The sequence below is a fragment of the Castor canadensis genome, chromosome 7, assembly GCF_047511655.1.
Source record: "Castor canadensis chromosome 7, mCasCan1.hap1v2, whole genome shotgun sequence".
In the NCBI taxonomy this organism is placed as follows: Eukaryota; Metazoa; Chordata; class Mammalia; order Rodentia; family Castoridae; genus Castor; species Castor canadensis.
Window position 1 is genome coordinate 59,836,332 of NC_133392.1, and position 21,109 is coordinate 59,857,440.

The following is a 21,109-nucleotide window of genomic DNA, read 5'->3' on the forward strand; positions in this document are numbered from 1 at the left end:
TAATTTTTAACAGAGTGGATCCCAAAATTATGTATTTTAAGTATTCAGTTTGAAGTTTTATCTGTGTTCAAATTAACTCCACAAAAAGACAGTTCGGGAGATGCAGAAGAACACCTGCTTGCAATTATTTATCTCAGAAGCTGCTAGTTTGTTTTAGCAGATACTAGAAATGATAGAAGGAACTATGTGAAGATGATTTTTTCTGAACTGTATCTTACCTTTTTTTTTTTCTTTCTCCTTATATTATGGTTTTTACATTTACTTACATGTATGTGCATTGTTTGTGCCACCTCCCCCCAACCTCCCCTGTATCTTACCTTTGGAAATGAGGGAGTGAAATATTTAGTTGAGTGATGAGGATGTTAAGTATCAAGGCAGAACAGAATGACTGAACATTTTTTACAAAATAGGAAGATAAAATAGTACAAAAATAACATAGTTGGAAAATAGGACAAAGTTTAAGGTTGGAAATATTTCAGTTGACGTGATTTACGTTATTTTACTAGGACCCAGTACCACAACAGAAACAGAAACAATTGCCAAATACGAAATAATGGATGGTGCACCAGTTAAAGGTAACCCACTTTCATTTACTACTTTTGTGTAGTGCAGATGGCAGTGTTCCTGGCAGTTTACTTTGTGAGTATTCATTCAGCATGAAAATATTTACAAATTCTTAAACTATGCTTATAATGATGGTTTTTAAAATCATCTTTGTATAGTTGCTGAGAAGACTTTGACAGTACTTTGTAGTCTGAAATAAGGCTGAATATGTCATTCAGTTTAAATTTAGAACTTAGTTTTGTGTATCTCTTCTCTGGTTATGAATTTGTAATGTTTGTCTTCTGTCAAAATAGTTTATCTCTATTTTCTTTTTGCATTCTGACCATAAAGTGCAGAATGGCTGAGCATTAATTTCTATGGGATTTTGGTGTCCTGGTAGCCCCAAGAAAATAAGTAGTTTCATTACTAATCTTTAGTGTTTGAGGCAATGAAGCCAGTATTATTTTAAATTTATGTCTCTGTATTTTTCTCACTTTGGTAGTAATACTCCAAAAAGTTGATACCATTTATTGCGGGCTAGTTTTAGAAGAGACATTGCAGGTTTTGGTGTTATAGCTCCTGGCTGTTTTTCAAGTTAGGTGCTTTTATCCTTTATTTTACAGATGAAATTAAAGTGCAAAGAGGGTAAAAACAAACTTGATGAAGGTGATAGAGCTAATCATTACAGAGGTGAAGTTTGAGCCAGGCCTGACTCCCAAGACCCATGTATATGTACTCTTGTGTTATGCAGTATTAGTTAGTAAGAGTGTAGCAGCCACAAGCTTCTTTTAGAATTGATAGTTTTTATATCTTTCAATAAAAAGATGTGCATGAAAAAAATTAAATATTTAATACTAAAAGGGAACATGCATGGCTGGGGGTGGTGGGACACACCTGAAAATCCCAGCTTGGGAGGCCAGGGCTACATAATGAAACCTTATCTCAAAATAAAGAAAAAGAAAGAGAGAAAATGGAAATAGTCACCCATCTTAGGAAAATAGAAAGCATGAGAATCTGAACAGCAATCTTTTTGGGAATGAAGGCATGTCACCATTTTGTATGTATGTTGCTTTGGATGAATTAGTTAATTAAGACTATGTACATGATGAAATTACAGTAAACTTCATGAAAGCAGAAAACAGCAAACTACGTATAGACAGTACTTAACCTGCTGGTACTGTTTTAAGCTTTATCCATGAACATAATCCTTACAAATTCAAATATTATTGTTACTCCCAATTTCACAGATGAGAAACTTGAAACATAGTCGTTAAGTCACACCAGGCAAGGTCACACAGCTTGGTCCGGGCATTCTAGCTTAGGAGCAGTGGTTCTCATCTAGGGGCAACTCCCCAAGATATCATCTGGACAAATTTTGGGCTACCACACTTGGGGGAATGCTACTGGCATCTAGTGGGTAGAAGAAAGGGATGCTGTTTTAAGTGCATAGGACCTTTCCACAGTGAATCATCTGACTCAAAATGTTAATAGAAGCAGTCTGAGAAACCCTCTGTTAAGTTGTATCTCATGAGGAACTGAAGCCTTGGTGTCTACTCTACTGCTTACTCCTAGAATTAAATGGATGTTGCCTTTCTTTCAGGTGAATCCATTCCAATAAGACTGTTTTTAGCAGGATATGACCCAACTCCAACAATGAGAGATGTGAACAAAAAATTTTCAGTAAGGTATTTTTTGAATCTAGTGCTTGTTGATGAGGAAGACAGAAGGTACTTCAAACAACAGGTACGTTGCTACCCAGGCTGGTCTTTTGTTCCCTGGCAGATCTATAAACACTTAGGAAGCACTCCCTTTTCTAAGCTTTATTGAACTGAGTGAGTGGGGGTTTCTTAAGTAAAAACACTGAGGGTATAATAAAGAAGTAGGTGTTGTGATAGATCTCTTCTGGTTTTGCTTTTTATTTGCAGTACTGGGGTTTGAACTCAGGATCTTATACTTGCTAGGCAGGCACTCTACTGCTTGAGCTGCTCCACCAGCCCTGTTTTGTGTAGGGTATTTTTGAGATAGGGTCTTGTGAACTATTTGTCCATGTTGGCTTTGAACCATGATCTTCCTGATCTCTGCCTCCCAAGAAGTTATTACTTCCCATCGGCACTCATTTGATGTTTAAATTCTGATGTTGGTTTAAAAACAAAAACCAAAAAATTAAAAAAATCTAGAAAACCAATCACACCTTAAAGCAAGTTATGTAATTATGTTAGGAATTTAGAAGAGGGGAGATTTCAGGATCAATTGATTAGGATAAGAGTTACATAGGCAGAGTAAGAGGGATTTGAAGACTATATAGGTGAAGATGTAAGCCAAGTTTTTTTGGAGACAGAGAGTAATTCAGTTTAGGGAAGAAGTGTCTAGGAAGGGCAGTAGTGTTGGAAAAATAGATTAAAGTTATGGAGGGCCCTGAGTGTTTGGAGACTTATTCTGGAAGCACTGAGAACTACTAAAGAGCAATCCAGGCAATGTTTGTAAGATTAATCGGGTAGTGATATGAAGGATAAATCAGAAAAGGGTCTCAGGCAAGAGCCAATTGCCAGGAAGTAGGTTCAGTATCTAAGATTGAAGTGACAAGGGCAATAAAAGCTAGGACTGTGTATCAGATTGGATTGCTTTGGTGCTGTGCATGGTTCTGGTGGGTGGATTAGAGAGGCAGAGGGGCAGTTCAAGATTCGAATTGGGAGAAAGTGGGTCAGTCAGGAAAGATGAAGGCTTTTGTAAGAGGAATTTAATTTTGTTTGGCTAAAATTGAAGTTGCAGTCAGTACTTCCATGGTAAAATTTAGGGCATAATGGAGAGTATTAATATCTGACATTTGTTTTTCTAGGAGATTATTTTGTGGAGAAAAGCTCCTGAAAAACTGAGGAAACAGAGAACAAACTTTCACCAGCGATTTGAATCTCCAGACTCACAGGCATCTGCTGAACAGCCTGAAATGTGAACTGAATAGGAGAAAATAAGAAAAAACAAAAAACTGTAATCTTTGAGATTAAGTTCAGCAGGTTAAAGATGATTGCAGCGTGTAGGGGGCAGGGGGAAGGCCAAAATTCCATATATAATAGTCTTCCTTTATCTTACAGTGCTGCATTTATTTTATAGTATAAATGTTCTTCATGTATATACATTTTAAAAAGTGCTTTCTTTGAAACACTGGAGATTTCTTAAGCTGCCTTTTTTTTTTTTTTAACTGCACACTGATAAGCACTCAGATATGCAGCAGCATAAACATTAAAGATTTTCATGTAAGGAGGCTGGTATTTGTAATTTTGCTTTCTTTCTGCATAATGTTGATTGTATATCTTCTTTTTTCATGCTAATGATTACCTCTTACTCTCTACATGCAAAAAATTAAATATTTGTGTTCAGATAAAATTAGAAAACCTGAGTGGCCCTTACATCCTGCAGAGATTTAAAACATGCCTTTGCAATAGTTTTGAGAATTGTATTTTTTTACATATGCATTTCAGAAATGTATATGGAGTGTTTCACTGTAGGTGTTTCTGTGTCTACCATTTCATGGATTCCTCTTTCAAATCTTCTATGGCATATTAAATTTTGTTCCCCAAGGGATCATGTGGCATGTCATTGTAGCCCTCTTTTTCACCCCCATCTTAAAGTAAGCATTTTGCTACTACTTCCCAGCGGTACCACCATATATGTTACACTGTGGAGGTGACACATGTTGGCATTTTAAAACTTACTAAAACTATAATTTTTCCATAAATACTTTGAAATGTGTATTTTTTTATTTTAGAAATTTTTTTGCCACCTGTATGCAAATACCATTTTCTTGACTTTTCAGATGTATTGTTTTCGGTAGAAAATTTGGGAATGGTAGACTCGGGGACCTATGAAGCATATGTAGTTATCTAAACCTGGACAATTTCATGTTTGCCAGCTAGAACTTTGGCTAGTTCAAAATCACATTTAAACTTCACCCACTCTATTTTATTTTTTAAACACTAAATTAATTTGTTCAATGTCTATAAAAAAAGAAGGCTGTAGTCATCCACTCCTTCACCTAGGGTCTGACTGCACATACACTAAACATGGACTGTGGGAACCAGAATGAAGCCTACTATGTGGGAAAGTCTTTCACTTATGGTTCATTGATTTTTGTACCAGTATTTTTTAATACACTTCAGTGCAAGTTTTGTCAGTTAACTTTACCTTACGAGTAAGCTAAATAATGCAAATTACATTTCTTTAAACCTGTTTTACTACTGTGGCACTTTGATAAAATAGTAACCAACTTCTTTACTGGCCAAAGGTTCCAGGTACCAGGAACTGGAGCATCTGTTTTAAATGTGTATATCTATAAATGATAATGTTTTCCTTCATGTAAGTGCCTGTTCAGAGTTTCAAATTTTAAAAATGCCAAATATTTTCAAGGTCACTTGCATGTAGTAATCTAGAAAACACTCAAAAGAGATTTTGAAAAGCAATTGTATTTAACTAGCCTCAAATTGTGCAACCATGATGTATAATAAAGAATTTGAAACAGAAATTCAGCTTGCTATTTGATTAATATAGGTTTATTCTCAGCCATTTGCAGGTGCCTCATTCCTGTAATCCTAGCTACTCAAGAGGTACAGTCAGGAGGACTGTGGTTTGAAGCCAGCATAGGCAAATAGTTCAAGACTCGGTCGAAAATACCCAACATAGCTGGGCTGTAATCCTAGCTGCTTGGGAGGCAGAGCTCAGGAGGATTGAGGTTCAAAGCCAGTCCTAGGCAAATAGTTCACAAGATCCTATCTTGAAAATACCCAAGACATACACACAAAAAGAACTGGCAGGTCTGGAGGTGTGGTTCAAGTGGTAGAATGCCTGATTTGCAAGTGTGAAGTCCTGAGTACAAACCCCAGTCCCACTAAAAAAAAAAAAAAAGTTTTATTCTCAAATGTCTTCTCACTTTTAAGGCTTTATTGTTGAAGATTGCTCATAATTTAGGAAGCTACAATAGTGACACAGTGAGTTTTTATAAATAGTACAAGTTTTAGTTTAAAGTACATAATGTTTTAAATTAGCTTAAAACATCATCACATATAAGATGCTTACTAGCTTGAGACTTTGTTGTATAATCAATTTGAAAAATAAAAATTTGAATTCAGTATTTGTTAATTTGAGTCAAAAGTTGGCCAGATAGGGAACAGTGGTATGTATAGCCTAGCATGTACAAAGCCCTGGGTTTGACCCCAAGTACTACAGGAAGGAAAAAAAGTTGGCTAGTTAGATACAATAAACTGAAGAATTTGTGTTTCTAACAGAGTGCAGAATCTAGCCCAGTGGCTTTCAACCCTGGCTGCATGACTGAATCATATCAAGAGTTTTTAAAAATAACCAGTTCAGGCCCCATCCAGACAAAATCAGAATCTCAGGAGGTGGGACATTAGCATTAAGAAAAAATCAACCCACTGATCTAAACCACTTAAATTGTTATTTCGCTAATGAAGTTTTCTTGTTTCCGTATAGTTACGAAAGAAAACCTTTTCTTGTACTGAGTGATTGGAGCCTGTGAACTGACTTGACAAAAACCATGCAAGTGAATCAGCCCAATTTAATCACATCTGTAAGAGCTCATAAAAATGTGGCTCAAAAGGAGTTGGTTTAGTTTGGGGATTACATACCATGTTAATAGGCGGAATGGGGAAAAATGGGCATTTTAGGTACCCCACATTTAGGAGGAGTACCCGTCAGGTGTGCTTGTGGAAATTGTACAGATAGCACCCACATGATCCCACTTTGCTCCATTTTGCTTTCTTTTGGGGACCTGGTAACGCCCCCTAGACAACGTGGTCCATTTCCTCTATTCGAATGCTGAGGTGCATTCGGTTCTTACGTATAAGAACATCACCCAGATTTTTTTAAAGGATGGCATTTTTAGTTTTATAATCTCTAGGAAAATAAGGTTTAGTCAAAATTTTTTTTCTTTTCACGTTTGTGATGAACACATAGTATACCAAAGCATTAGGGCAAGTTACTCATCCTACTGAACTCTCTGTAAACCTGGTGACAGTGCCTCTAAATGCTTTTCAGGAACATGAACAAATTTAAAAAGTACAATCACTGAAGTAACATATATTACATATTAAATACTTGGTTTGTTTCTCATTTTCAGTTTCCATTATGATTTTTTTTTTCCCCAGTACTGGGGTTTGAACTGAGGGTCTCACACTTGTTAGGCAGGTACTCTACCACTTGAGCCACGCCTCCAGCCCTCCAAATCTGGTATGATATCCTTGTTTAATACCATTTCCTACCATATTTGCCACTCACTAAATTGTGTGTAAAGCTTCCTTTTGCCAATTCTCTCCATTCCACTTACCACTATCATAATTTGGACACACTAATCTGCTACCTTCAGCTATAGCTACTGCTAAAGTTTTAATTGGCTTTCCTCTATCCGTGTTTGCTTGTTCTAGCCTATCCGTGGCATCTTCTAAGTTAACAATTTCTCTTTTCAAAACTTAAGTGACTATTTGTAAGGTATAGAATGAGGCCTGGCTTAATTCTGGTATTTAAATTTTTTTCATTGTGCCTTCTCCATAGTTAAACCTCTGCTTATATCATTTCTACTGACTAGAATTTACTTACACTTTTCTATATAGTTTGTTTGATTTTAAAGCTGTTACAGCTCTGAAATTGCTTTCTTTGAACTGCCATTGGCTTAGTAGACTAGTAATAAGTATTTGCACTGTTTAGCATTGTAACATTACCATCAAAGTCAGATCAGAAAGGGAATGCAAAGGACTGTCCCAGTATCCTGATGTTTAAAAGTACTTTGTAAATTAAAGGCACGTAGCGAACGGTTAGTGGAATCCTATTTGACACACCATGTTACATATTACATACTATGTTCCTTAAAGTGCAAGGTCTTAATGCTGTGTGAAGGCGGAAGTGGAACATCTAGCAGATTGATTTTATGTTGCAACCTCATGAGGACACAGTATCCAACGAACACCAATGAAACTAATCTTTAGCTCCACCCACAGCACATATTTTTGCCGTGTGGTTATGACTTGCCAGTTGCTAGGATGATGTACACAAGTTGCTCACATTAAAGTAGAAGCGCTGTGCTTAACACATGCTGTGCTGTCCTATTTACAGTGGTACAACCGAATTCCTCTGCAACTCTTCTGACGGCAAATCAAGTTATGTCCCTAACATTTTCCCTACTAGGAAAAATAGTTAATGCAGCAAACTTGTGGGAAATGCTGTTTAGCAGCGGAGTCTTTCAGCAACGCTGGAGCCCTCAGCACTGGCACCCACGAGCTTCTGGATGCTTGCTGACCAAACCGACCCACGTGGGTCACGTGACACACCTGGCACGGCCCCCTTTTGTCATCTGTGACATCCCCAAAGATCCCTGTTTCTTGTCCTCTCTTTGGGGAAAGCTGTTCTCCAAATTGTTCCAGAACGAGAAGGGAGGGCAGGAGTTCCTCTCGGTAGGTTTTCCCTGCAGGGTTCCTCCTCTCTGGAGGAGCAACCTCACGGCATTACCTTTTCCTTAATGATCAGGCATTCACGCGGGCCGACCTCGGCTGGGTTTGGGTCTTTCCGGGACGCCGACGCCGGCGCCGGCGCTTTCGTCACTGTCCACCGCCGTGTCCCTGGGCTGCTCCTGGCTCGATTCGAGCCTGTGGCCTGATGTCCTTTCCCCGGTGTGCCCTGTTGTGGGCTCGGCTCCCGGCGAGCCGCCGGGCAGGGCACCGGGCGACCGTCTGCTCTGTACTCCGTGCCCCCGTTGGGCCCTTTCCCGGGCCTCTGGGGCGCGCTCCTGCCCTTGCCTCCTCCTCTGCCTCTGGTGGCTCCAAAGCTCCAAACACGTCCTTGTTCGTGCCCCTAACTGTGAAACCGCAGGGCCCCAGCGCCGATGGTGATGTCGGCGCCGAGCTGACCCGGCCTCTGGACAAGAGTGAGTGCGGGAGCTAGCTAGGGCGGCAGGGGTGGTGTCTGGGATGCGGGCGGAACTGCCTCACTTCCCTTGGTGACCTGAGGTCCCCTGGAGCATCGTCGCCGTGGCCATCAGTGTCTGCTTCCTTCGCTGGCTTGCGAGCCCTCTCGACTTCTGGCTGGCGTCTAATTGATCCTTAACGTTCCGCCCCATAGTGGCCTTTTCCCTTTCCATCTCTTCTCTGAATGGTTTGGGCTCTCTTTCTTGTGACTATTCACTATTGTGGAACTATTCACGACTTTTTGTCGTTAGACCGTCCACCTCTTTTCTTCCCATCTTTCTTTGTTCCTTTGCTCAGAACTGTTGCCTCTGAGCAGGGGAAAGGAATGAAGCGGTGGCAGTCCAGAGGACTTCTTTCAGCATTCTTTGTCATTGACTGGGCGCAGACGCCAACCTGACACTGTTAGGCTGCGCAGTGGTTGCCAAGAGCAACGAGTCTCAGATCCTGATAGTCTCAAGAAAATTATGGTCTCGTGAGGCGGACGGACGTGTGGACAACCTACTTACTGTAGTGCAAGGTAGAGTTTGATGAGGGTGTCCTCGCCAAAGGTGGTAGGTACCCTCATCATCCCAGGCTCCAGAGAGAAAGGCTTGGCATCCAGGAGGGCAGTGCGTTTTGCCCCCCAAACTAACTGCGGGTGGCTTTGACGGAGGTGGGTAAATGTTTTCAAGGGGAATTTAAGATTGTATGGCTGCATTTTCGCTTCTGGATGACTAGGATGGTGATAGGTTTCCTCTGAGCAAATGAAGCTCTGGGAGACCAGATAACGCCACAGTTCTTCCAGGCTGTTAAGGAACTCTCTTCAGGAAGCCACATCAGCAAGCAAAACTGGTGCCTTCTATTGTAGTTTTAAAATGTAGACTACAACGTGCTGTGGGTCAAATCTTGTTTTTCAGGATGGAAGCACAATACTTTCACTAGGAACGTGATGGAATTCACAGTATATGTTATTCTTTGACTTGTTCCAAGCCAGTGCAAAGCAAGACTTTTCAGTAAGGGGACAATATTTTAATAATATATTCAATATTGTAACCATATTAATATTTTTGATTATCTTCATATTGCAAAAACAATAACAAAAGTTGCCATTTTTATGTGTACAGTTCAGATGTGTTGAGTATATATGTTCATATTGTGAAACAGATCTATGGAACTTTTTCAACTTAAAAATTGAAACTTAATAAGTTTTCTAGGGCTGGCGGAGTGGCCCAAGTGGTAGAGCACCTGCTTAGCAAGTATGAGGCCCTGAGTTCAAATCCCAGTACCGCCAAAAAAAAAAAAAAGTGACAAGCATAAGTTTACCTACTTAACAGTTTCCCATTGTATATTCTTTGAATGCATGTGGTAATTTGTGTGAAATAATTCGCTTTGTATTTTGTATTTAGATATTGATAAATTTACTTTGTGCAGCTGTCCCAGTCTATCTAAAAATGTAAATGTCTTTGATGTCTCTAGTAAGAAGACAGAATGAAGACAGAGGATTGTCAGCATCAGGTTTTTTTCTGGTGGAGAATCCTTAGATACTTCGTTGAGTTGATGCTCTGACTGGGTGATTTTTTTATCTCTTTTGACTGGGACGGGTAGGAATGAATTTAGTAGAATGATTTTGCAGCATTGCAAGAAGGACTACAGAGGTGAATGATGTGTTAGTAACACTCTTAGTAGTCACATGGTTAAGGTAACAGATTTCCACGTAGCATTTAGGACCAGACGCTGTCACTCAATCTCTTTTGCCTGCTCCTTGCCAGAGAGGTTGATGTATCTCAAGGCTCTGTTTATGTCACCTGCCTTCTTATTCTGTTCTTTCTCTTTAGGGTGTCTCATTCTTTTCCTCTCCCTTAAAGCAATATTTCTACTCTGGACCTCTCTCAATCACCCTCAACCTAGATAGCTGCTTACTAAGTCTTTTCCACTTGGATTTCTTACATACACCTTACTATAGCTTGTCTAAGACCATTTATCTTTTCAACCTGCACCTTCTCCAGGTGCTCAGGCAAAAAACCCTCACCCTCTACACCTAACAATCAGAAAGTTCAGTTGACAAGTCTTGTTGATTGTGTCTCATAAATACTGAATTCATTTATTTCTCCACTGCAGTCAGTTTGGCCTAAGTTACTAGCTTTTGTCTTTTGCTTTGCTTTTTTGTTGTTGTCGTTCTGGGGTTTGAACACAGGGCCTCATGCTTGTTAGGGAAGTACTCTACCACATGAACCACACCTCCAGCTCTTGACTGGACTTTTGAAATAGCACCTTACACATCCCTCATTATACCTTTTCTTTCATTCCATTCTCTATCTACAGTCAGAATTCCTTTTAAGCAGATTATATCCTATTGCTCCCCTGCTAAAAATTGTTTAATGTTTTTCCATTGTCCCTAGTTTAAAAGGGTCCTAAGGTCATAGTACAGCTTGTAGTACCTGCCTGATCTGGCCTGGTTCCTCTCCAGTGTCGTAGCATGCCACTGTATGTTTTGGCCATGTGGATGACGTATGTGCTTCTGCTCCAGACCTTTGATACTTGCTGCTCCTTCTGCATAGAGTACCCCTGTAGTGCCTTCATTAAAAAAAATATTTTCACTGAAAAGTAATTATAAGCAATTATGGAGTACACTGGTGTTTTGATATATGTTTACATTGTGGAATGATTAAATCAAGCTAATTAACACATACCTTTTTTTGTATATGTGTGGTGATAACATTTAAAATCTAAGCAGTTTTAAAATATATACTGCATTATTATTTATTACGGTTTCTATTCTGTACAATCAATTGTTAGACCTTATTCTTCCTTTCTAACTGGACGTTTATATACTTTGATCAACATCTCTACTTTCTCCTTTCAGTCACCCCCACCAGCCACAGTAACTACCGCTTTACTCTGAGTTTGATGATTTTAGATTCCACTTATGAGAGAGATTATATGCTATCTGTTGTTCTGTGCCTGCCTTATTTCATTTAGCGTAATGTCTTCCAGGTTTGTTTCCATGTTGTCTCAAATGATACAATGTCTTTTTAAGGCTGAATAATGTTCCAATGTGTGTGTGTGCCACATTTTTTTGTTCATTCATCCATATTCGACATAGGTTGCTTCCGTATTTTAGCTATTGGGAATGGTGCTGTGATAAGCACAGAGACAGTTATCTGTTGGGCACACTGATTTATCCCTTTGGTTGTATACTCAGAAGTAGAATTGCTAGGTAAGGTGGTAGAGCTATTTTAGTTCTGTGGAACCTCCATACTGTTGTCCATAATAATTACACTATCTTCCATTCCCACCCACAGTGTGTAAAGCTTTCCTTTTTTTCACACCCTTGCCAGCACTTGCTGTCTTTTTTTTTCTGAAACTGGGGATTGAACTCAGGGCCTTGTGTTTGCTAGGCAGGTACTCTACCGATTGAGCTATGCTCCCAAGCCTTTTTTGCTGAAGTTATTTTTCACGTAGGGTCTTGCTTTTCTTGCCTTGACTGGCCTGGACTGCAGTCCTGATATTTTATGCCTTCCGTGTAACTGGGATGACAGGTGTGTGCCAGCATGCTCAACTTTTTTCCATCCTGTAAACCTTTTGCCTGGCTTGGCTTTGCCTGAAGCTGAAATCCTCCTGATCTGACTTCTGTGTAGCTTAGGATGATAGGCATGCACCACTGATGTCCAACTTCACTGTGGTTTTAATTTTCATTTCCCTAGTTATTAGTGATGAATATTTTTCATATATCCGTTGGACATTTGTAAGTCTTTTGAGAAATGGCTTTTTAGGTTTTATGTCCTTTATTTATTTATTTATTTTTTGACATGATCTTGCTGTGTAGTCCCAGCTAGCCTCAAATTCACTATCCCAAGTCTTGGGATACATACTGCCTCAGCCTTTTGCCTTAGGCTCTCAGGTGCTAGAATTACAGACATGCCACCAAGCCCATTATTTTGGTTGGATTATTTGTCTTATTGCTCTTATGTTGCTTGACCTCCTTATTTTGGATATTGGCCTCTTATCAGATGTATGGTTTGCAAATATTTTCTTCCAATGTAAGCATTGTCTCTGCATTTTCATTTTGAATCTAAGTGAATCCTCTTGATTTTTCAAAGCAGCTTAAATTCTGCTTTTTGACCAACAAAGTAGGCTAAGTTTCCACACATCCTCAGCATCCTTTATTTCCCCTGCTGTGACATTCCTCACACTTATAGTTGCTTAATCAGTGATTATTTTCATAGCCCAGAATCCATGTGGGCTTCAGGAAGATGTGGCCATGGGTCTTGGTCACTGCTGTTTCCAGTTTGACATATCTGTGTAGTGCTTCAACAAATATTTACTGAATGTTTACTTGTTCTAATAACACAGTGAGTGCTCAGTGTTTGATATCTGTGTGTGTCTGTGTCTCCTATATATCGGTTGACATATTTAGACACAGATGTAGATTGACTACAGCTAGAAGGATGGTGCAGTATTTGTGGGGGGATACAATATTTAAATTCTCTGATCTTTTCCCCATTTTTTTTTCTTTTCTTTTCTTTTTTCTTTTTTGGTGGCACTGGGGCTTGAACTCAGGGCCTATACCTTGAGCTACTGCACCATCCCTTTTGTGATGGGTTTTTTCGAGATAGGATCTCGTGAACTATTTGCTTGGGCTGGCTTCGAACCATGATCCTTCTGATCTCTGCCTCCTGAGTACTAGGATTACAGGTGTGAGTGAGCCACCAGCGTCTTTTTTTGGGGGGGGTGGGAAGGGTGGGTGGCAATGGAGTTTGAACTCGGGGCCTCACGCTTGCTAGGCAGGCGGTCTTACTGCTTATGCCACTCCTCCAGCCCCATGTTTCTTAATTGGTAAAATGAGAATAATATTTTCTCTGTCCATATTTCTGGATTGTAATTATCATCAATAATACATTTGGCAAAGCATTTTGAAAAATGTAAAGGGATGAACCAATGTAAGCTGGTATCATTTGTCTAAACATTTCCTATTTGAAAAGTGGAATTAAAAGTTGCTGGATTGTCACCCTGCAGTAGAATCTGTGATATGGGGAAGCTGGGAAATCTATCCCTTCCGTGCCCAAGCCACCTGCCCTATCTATATAATAAGTTGATGGAGGAACTAACAAATTAATGTATAGTTTTTTAGGTTATTATATAAATAAGGAATTTTTTTCTAAGCCTCTCCTGAGGTTGTCAATAGCTGGTGTAAACATTTTTAGAAATATTGCTATTCATAGTCCACTGCCCTCCACCCAGAGCAGTGTTTTTTAAGCCTTTTGCTGTATTGCTTTTTCATGCACACTATTGTGAATGAAATTTGTAAGGTTTTGGTAGGTGTAGCAGTGAAGTATAGCTTTGTCTGATAGCATAGTGGCCCTCTTCCTGGGAGTGTTGGCTAAGCTGGGAGCTCTGGGAAGTCTTGGAGCAGTGATGGAAGGAGGCATTCACCTCGGCCTGGTTGGCCCTGGCTGTCCACAGGTGGCAGATGCAACTCCAGAGTGTGATCTCATCCTGATTTTTTTCTGTTTGGTGGTACTGGGTATTGAGCCCAGTGCTTCTAAAGTGAGAGACAAGAGCTTTACCTCTTGAGCCATACCCCCAGTCCTTTTCTAATTTAGTATTTTATTTCTGAGATAGAATCTCACTTCACTTTGTCTAGGTTGGCATGATCTTTCTGTGTCTGCATCTCAAGTAGCCAGGATTACAAGACATGTACCACCATGCGTGGCTCATTCAGTTTTTTGATTTTTAGGAACAATGAAAGTGTTCCTAAAGTTCCTGAAGTTTAATTTTTAAAAATTATTTGTTGATTCGTTGGTTGATTGATTCTGTGGTGCTAGAGATGGAACCCAGAGTCTCTTGCACGCTAGGCAAGTGCTGGGCCACTGAGCCACATCACCAGCCCCAAAGCTTAATTTTGATGAAAAACAAAATGTGTTTCCATATACTTCTATAGTACATTTCCCTTTTTTTTGTGCTATTTCCCTTGCATTAATGTTTTTACATTTACTTTCTAAAAAATAATCGATCATGTTAGATAAAGTATTGATAGGGAGAAATCTCACTTTTTGTGAATAAAGGTTTATTAAAATAGCTTAATAGATATAATTTACATATCCCAAAGCTTTTAGTGCATTTGCAGGGTTATACACTTACACCATAATTTCATTGTAGAACATTTTCATCACCCCCAAAAGAAACCTGGCGTCTGCTAAGCAGTCACTTTTCTTCCTTTTTCCCTTCCTCTCTCCCTCCCTCATTAGTTTGATTTTTGAAATATGGTCTTGCCATGTAACCCAGGCAAGTCTCAAACTTGCAATCCTCTCACTTCATTCTTCTGAGTGCTGGGATTACACGTGTGTGCTACCACTCCTGGTTTAGCATTCACTTTATTTATTTATTTATTTATTTTTTCATTTTTCTTTTATTATTCATATGTGCATACAAGGCTTGGTTCATTTCTCCCCCCTGCCCCCACCCCCTCCCTTACCACCCACTCCACCCCCTCCCGCTCCCCCCCCTCAATACCCAGCAGAAACTATTTTAGCATTCACTTTAAATTCTTCTACTCCCCTATCTCCTCTGAGGGGTCCCAAGTAACCATTAATCTACATTCTGCCTCTGTAGATTTGTCTTTTTTGTATATTTCATATAAATTATGTTATATAATATGTGATCTTTTGTGATTGGTTTCTTTCACTAAGCATTTTGAGAAACATCACATTTTTGAAGCATTTTTTTATTGTTTATTCATCTATTCATATGTGCATACATTGTTTGGGCCATCTCTACCCCCGTTCCCCCCACCACCACCCCTCTCACTTCCAGGCAGAACTTGTTCTACCCTCTTACCCAGTTTTGTTGAAGAGAAAACATAAGAGATAATAAGAAAGACATAGCATATTTGCTCACTTGAGATAAGGATAGCTATACACAGAGATTCCTAGCATGGCTACCATGTACATGTGTATTACAGCCCGAATTGGTTCATCTCTATCTGACCTCTTCACTACCTGGTCACCTTCCCATAGTGGCCTCTGTCGGCTTAAGATTATTCACTCCTCTACAGTGGGCACATCAAACACTTTCAAGTTTTAAGTTTTCTTCCCTTTCCCTATTCCTCCTATACATGTTCTCCCCTTAGTGTCGGACCCATGTCCAATAATATTACTGTGTTTGTTTTAGGTCTAAATTCTGCATATGAGGGAGAACATACGATTTTTGGCCTTCTGAGCATGGATAACTTTGCTTAAGATGATATTCTCCATTTCCATCCATTTACTTGTGAATGACAAAATTTCATCCTTCTTTGTGGCTGAGTAAAATTCCATTGTGTATAAATACCACATTTTCTTAATCCATTTGTCGATAGTGAGGCATCTTGGCTGTTTCCATAACTCAGCTATTGCGAGTAGCGCTGCAATAAACATGGGTGTGCAAGTGCCTTTGTAATAACCCAAGTCGCATTCATTTGGGTATAACCCTAGGAGTGGGATTGCTGGATCATATGGCAGATCTATGTTTAGTTTTTAAAGAAACCTCCATATTGTTTTCCAAAGTGGTTGTACTAACTTGCATTTCCACCAGCAGTGTATGAGGGTTCCTTTTTCCCCCGTGTCCTCGCCAACATTTTTTGTTGTTGGTGTTTTTGATGATGGCTATTCTAACAGGAGTGAGGTGGAATCTAGTGTGGTTTTGATTTGCATTTCTTTAATGGCCAGGGATGGTGAGCATTTTTTCATGTGTTTTTTTGGCCATTTGGATTTCTTCCTTTGAGAATTAGTTCAGTTGCCCACTTCTTTAAGGGTGTCCACTCTCCTCACTTCTATTCAACATAGTCCTGGAATTTCTAGCCAGAGCAATAAGGCAAGAAGTAATAAAAGGAATACAAATAGATAAAACAAACTGTCAAAGTATCCCTATTTGCAGACAACATGATCCTATACCTCAAAGACCAAAAAAACTCTACCCCAAAATTCCTAGATACCATAAATAGCTTCAGCAATGTGGCAGGATACAAAATCAGCTTACAAAAATCATTAGCTTTTCTATACACCAACAATGAACAAATTGAGAAAGAATATGTGATAAAAATTCCATTTATAATAGCCTAAAAAAAAATCAAATACCTAGGAATAAACTTAACAAAGGATGTGAATGACCTCTACAAGGAGAACTACAAACCTCTGAAGAAAGAGACTGAGGAAGACTACAGAAGATGGAAAGATCTCCCATGCGTATGGATTGTAGAATCAACATAGTTAAAATGGCTATACTACCAAAAGCAGTCTACATGTTCAGCGCAATTCCCATCAAAATCCCAATGACATTCATCACAGAGGTTGAAAAATCTACCCTAAAGTTCATTTGGAAACACAAGAGACCGCAAATAGCCAAGGCAATACTCAGCAAAAAAAGCAATGCTGGAGGTGTCACAATACCTGACTTCAAACTATATTACCGAGCCATAGCAATAAAAACAGCATAGTACTGGCACAAAAACAGATGTGAAGACCAGTGAAACAGAATAGAGGATCTGGATATGAATCCACACTGCTATGCCCACCTTTTTTTTGACAAAGGTGCCAAAAACATATGATGGAGAAAAGCCAGCTTCTTCAACAAATATTGCTGGGCAAAGTGGTTATCTGCCTGCAGAAAACTGAATCCAGATCCATGTCTATCACCCTGCACTAGTTCAACTCAAAGTGGATTAAGGACCTTAATATCAGACCTGAAACTCTGAAGTTAATACAGGAAAGAGCAGGGAATACTCTGGAAGCAGTGGGTATAGGCAAGGACTTTGTCATAAAACTTCAGCAGCCCAGCAACTAAGAGAAAGGGTGGACAAATGGGACTACATGAAATTAAAAAGCTTCTGCACAACAAAAGAAATGGTCCGTAAACTGGAGACCACCCACAGAGTGGGAGAAGATATTCTCCTACTGATGTATTCGCTGGCTGTACATCAGACAAAGGACTGATAACCAGAATATACAGGATCTCAGAAAACTGAACTCCCCCAAAATCATTGAAGCATTTTAAGTTGAGTAAGCTATGATTCTCACTTTACACTGGAGCGTTAGTCACAGAACCCAGGGTTAGTTCTAATAAATGTGATCTGTCTTTCCTTTATGTTGAATATAGGTCAGTAGAACTTTTCTCAAGTAATTAACTGCACATGCTGTTTCTCAATCTTTTGTCACTGATTTTCCTGCTATTGATATAAAGAGACTGTTGCCCTCACTAGGTACAAGCTAACAGAAACCCAAAATTACCAGGATAGCTGCTTGTGATCTGAGATGTGTGTGTCTATGTCCTATTTACTTGTAGGCAAACCTAGTGGCTAAACTGTCAATTTTGTGATTTCATTATATATAACAAAGATTTTTTTGGGGGGATGCTATATTCAGGCTTAATTTCTTTAATGAGTGTTGAGTGTGTTGGGACTGCAGGAGAATGTGGTTAGTGCTTTTGTGGGAGGTAAAAATGCAGGCCACGTGGCTTTTCTGTGTTTCATGGGCAAGGACTTCGTCATCAACTTTGACTTCTCTTCCCAGAATACATAGTATGTGGCAAGGCCGGTAAAATATCTCTACAGAATAATAGAGTAGTATTTTAACACCTATGCCCTTAATACAGTCTCAGCTTACTTTAAAACATTTCTAACTATAAGGTGATTGATTCATAGAGGATGGCAGCTCAGCAGGTATCTAATTCAGCCTCTCCTGCAGTACAAATTTCTCTGCTATAGCTCATAAAATTCAACCATCTAACCCTTGCTTGAATATATCCAGTGACAGGGAGCTCTCACTTTTGTGAGATAACCCCTTTCTGCTGTTCTGATTATTATAAATTCCACTCAAGTCTGCCTCTTACACTGATTAGTTATGTCATCTAGAACAAAATAAGAGTAACATGTAGCCAGGCGCTGGTGGCTCATGCCTGTGACCCTAACTATTTGGGAGGCTGAGATCGGATCACCGTTTATAGCCAGTCAAACAAATAGTTTGTGAGACTCTATCTCCAAAATAACCAAGCAAAATGGAGGTGTGGTTCCAGTGGTAGAGAACCTGTTTGTAAGTACGAAGCCCTGAGTTCAAGCCCCAGCTCCACCAAAAAAAAAAAAAAAAGTAACATGCTCTCACTAAAATCAGTCCAATCATCTATAAGGTAAAGATCATCCCAGCTCCTGTCAAAGGTTTTTGGGTTTTTTTGGCCATACTGACCTTGCACTTGGTAGGCAGGCACTACCGCTTGAGCCACACCTCCAGCCAATCTGAGTTCCTTTAGTCATTTGCATAAAAGCATGATAATCTGGTCCTAGCTATATTGGCTGTTTTCTTGCGTGGCTTTTAGCTGCTCACTGCTTCATGCACAGAATGATTATAAGCAAATGAAACAGGGCTTGCTATCTAAAAGTGGCCCTAGGAAAGCTAGTTTAGCTCTGAGCCCATGGCACTTGCCCATTCCCTGCAGTGCAGAAGGAATATTGCATTTTTTGACTTTATCATTTTTCTAGACATTCCATTGCACAGTAACCCATAGAGAGAACTAAAACCTTCAAGTTCCTGTAACACTCAGTAGACTGCTGGTTTTAATGTTATGACTTTCAAGTTTCTTTTGCTTTTTGGACTTTTGTCTAAACTAGGAAACAAATGTTTCATTTTTCTACCTTCTAGATGAAGTAAAGAAGATCTTAGACAACTTTTATAAGAGGAAAGAAATTCAAAAACTGGGCACTGATTATGGACTTGATGGTAAGACCAATATCATCCTCATATTTGTTGGTGTTGTGTGGGGCCTTATGCAGCCTAGAAATAAATACACAGTTGTAGTAAAGAGAGAAGTCCCTGACCTTGGCTTCTCCTGGGTCAGGAGGCTGTCAAGGCTCACCTGACAGCTAGACCACACAGCAGGGGAGAAGCACATTTAGCCTTCTTTCATGTCGCAGTAGGATTTCAGCTTTAGTGCAGCGGTACTACCAAAATAATAATTGAAAAAAGTCACCTTGGGGTGGTATTTATGTGTGATTTAAAAATGAGAACTAAAATGAAAACCAAGCCTTATGCATCTTGATTTTTGTTTTTCACAGCTCGTCTCTTTCACCAAGCTTTTATCAGCTTTAGGAATTATATTATGCAATCTCATTCCCTGGATGTGGACATTCACATTGTTTTGAATGACATTTGCTTCAGTGCAGGCAAGTGTTGAGAGAAATTTTTAAATCCTGTTGAATATACTTTTGTTTCTTCCCATACTTCATGTTTGTTTCTCTATCAGGGCTTATTTGTTTCAGAGTAGGTCCTAGTAACATCTCTATACATGCTCAGTCCTTTCCCGAGAGGCCTGGTAGGCCACATGGCTTTTATATTGGGTCAGCTAGTTACCAGTTACTAAGTCATCTATCATCGTCTGCTCTCTGCTGTATGTGAACACTGGCCACAGTGACAGGAGCTGTTACACAACCTAAATTAGTACATGGCAGATTCCATCTGCTTCTCCACTGGCTTCTTCTTCATATCAGGATAAAATTTTTGCTATAAAAGAAAAAAAATGTAAGAACATCATCATTTTATTCCCATGGGCTGTTTGGTATATATATATATATATATATATATATATATATATATACACACACCAATTCACTTTCATGGTTTGGCTCTCTGTGGCCTTTGACATTTAAAAAAAATGCTTGCTCTGGGCTGGGGGCATAGCTCAATAGTAGAGCATGTACAAGGCCCTGGGTGTAATCTCCCACATCAAAAAGAAAACAAAAAAGTTTATACTTTCATTTCTCTTCATGTAATGGTGGGCTTTCTCTCTAATGTATTTGTCTAGGTTCTTTTTTTTAGTTCAATTTTCACCAATGTTAATCTCTGCGTAGTTGCACTGAAAGAGTAGAACATAGTGATTGGTGGCCAGTTTTCTGTTTTTACAGAAAAATAAGTGAAATTTGGAGGAAAAAGGAAGACAAAGCAGGATCTTTTCTTTTTATGCAGATAATGCCTCCCTAGTGTGCCTCACTAAGAAAAAAGGTTTCCCTAGCACTCAGGAGGCTGAGTGAGGCAAGAGGCTTCTGAGTTTGGGGCCACTGGGACTAGGTCAGCCTAGGGTATATAACAAAGACCCCCCCCCAAAAAAATAAGGTTCCACCAAGTTCAGTTGTGGATAACATGTAGATTGTACATGTTAATCAGTGTCTTATTTTCCAGCTCATGTGGATGATTTATTTCCATTTTTCTTGAGACATGCCAAACAAATATTTCCTGTGTTGGAGTGTAAGGATGATCTACGCAAAATCAGTGACTTAAGAATACCACCTAACTGGTTAGTTCCTTCATCCGTGGATTGGGAAACTAATGATTATTGTATCTTTTTACTCTATGCTAGATGACAAATTATAAAGACTGGATTTTGTTGTTTTCCCTGAAAAAACAGGTAGTAGTCATTGTGTCAGGCAGTTCACTGGGGTGATTCCTGGATCCTGATCAAGCTTGGGTTTAGATTTTATTAGGGCAGAGCTGAAGTAGCCCCATGTGAGGTCTATGCCTGGGTGTTATGAGTCCTTTCCACCATGGCTGGAGCTGCAGTGTCTCCCAGCACTTCAAGACCTCTTGAAACTTTCTGCTTAAACC

At 39.5% G+C, this 21,109-nt stretch overlaps 2 protein-coding genes across 3 annotated transcripts in view; both read left to right on the plus strand.

Moving 5' to 3' along the window:
• Vps26a (VPS26 retromer complex component A) overlaps nt 1-5,059 on the plus strand; it is a 30,080-nt gene extending 25,021 nt beyond the window's left edge. The window contains exons 7-9 of the mRNA XM_074079036.1: nt 507-575; nt 2,144-2,286; nt 3,380-5,059. Coding sequence (XP_073935137.1) covers nt 507-575; nt 2,144-2,286; nt 3,380-3,493 — 326 coding nt within the window. The 3' untranslated portion in view covers nt 3,494-5,059. The remainder of the gene's footprint in view (nt 1-506; nt 576-2,143; nt 2,287-3,379) is intronic.
• Nucleotides 5,060-7,978: 2,919 nt separating this feature from the next.
• The window catches only part of Supv3l1 (Suv3 like RNA helicase), a 28,813-nt gene continuing 15,682 nt past the window's right edge, over nt 7,979-21,109 (plus strand). The window contains exons 1-4 of one of the 2 annotated variants that reach the window (XM_074079035.1): nt 7,979-7,997; nt 19,154-19,231; nt 19,567-19,674; nt 20,687-20,801. In XM_074079035.1, the coding sequence (XP_073935136.1) occupies nt 19,611-19,674; nt 20,687-20,801 (179 nt within the window). In that variant the 5' untranslated portion in view covers nt 7,979-7,997; nt 19,154-19,231; nt 19,567-19,610. Of the gene's footprint in view, nt 7,998-8,122; nt 8,468-19,153; nt 19,232-19,566; nt 19,675-20,686; nt 20,802-21,109 lie in introns of those variants that run through there. The other variant, XM_020161968.2, reaches the window with a different exon arrangement.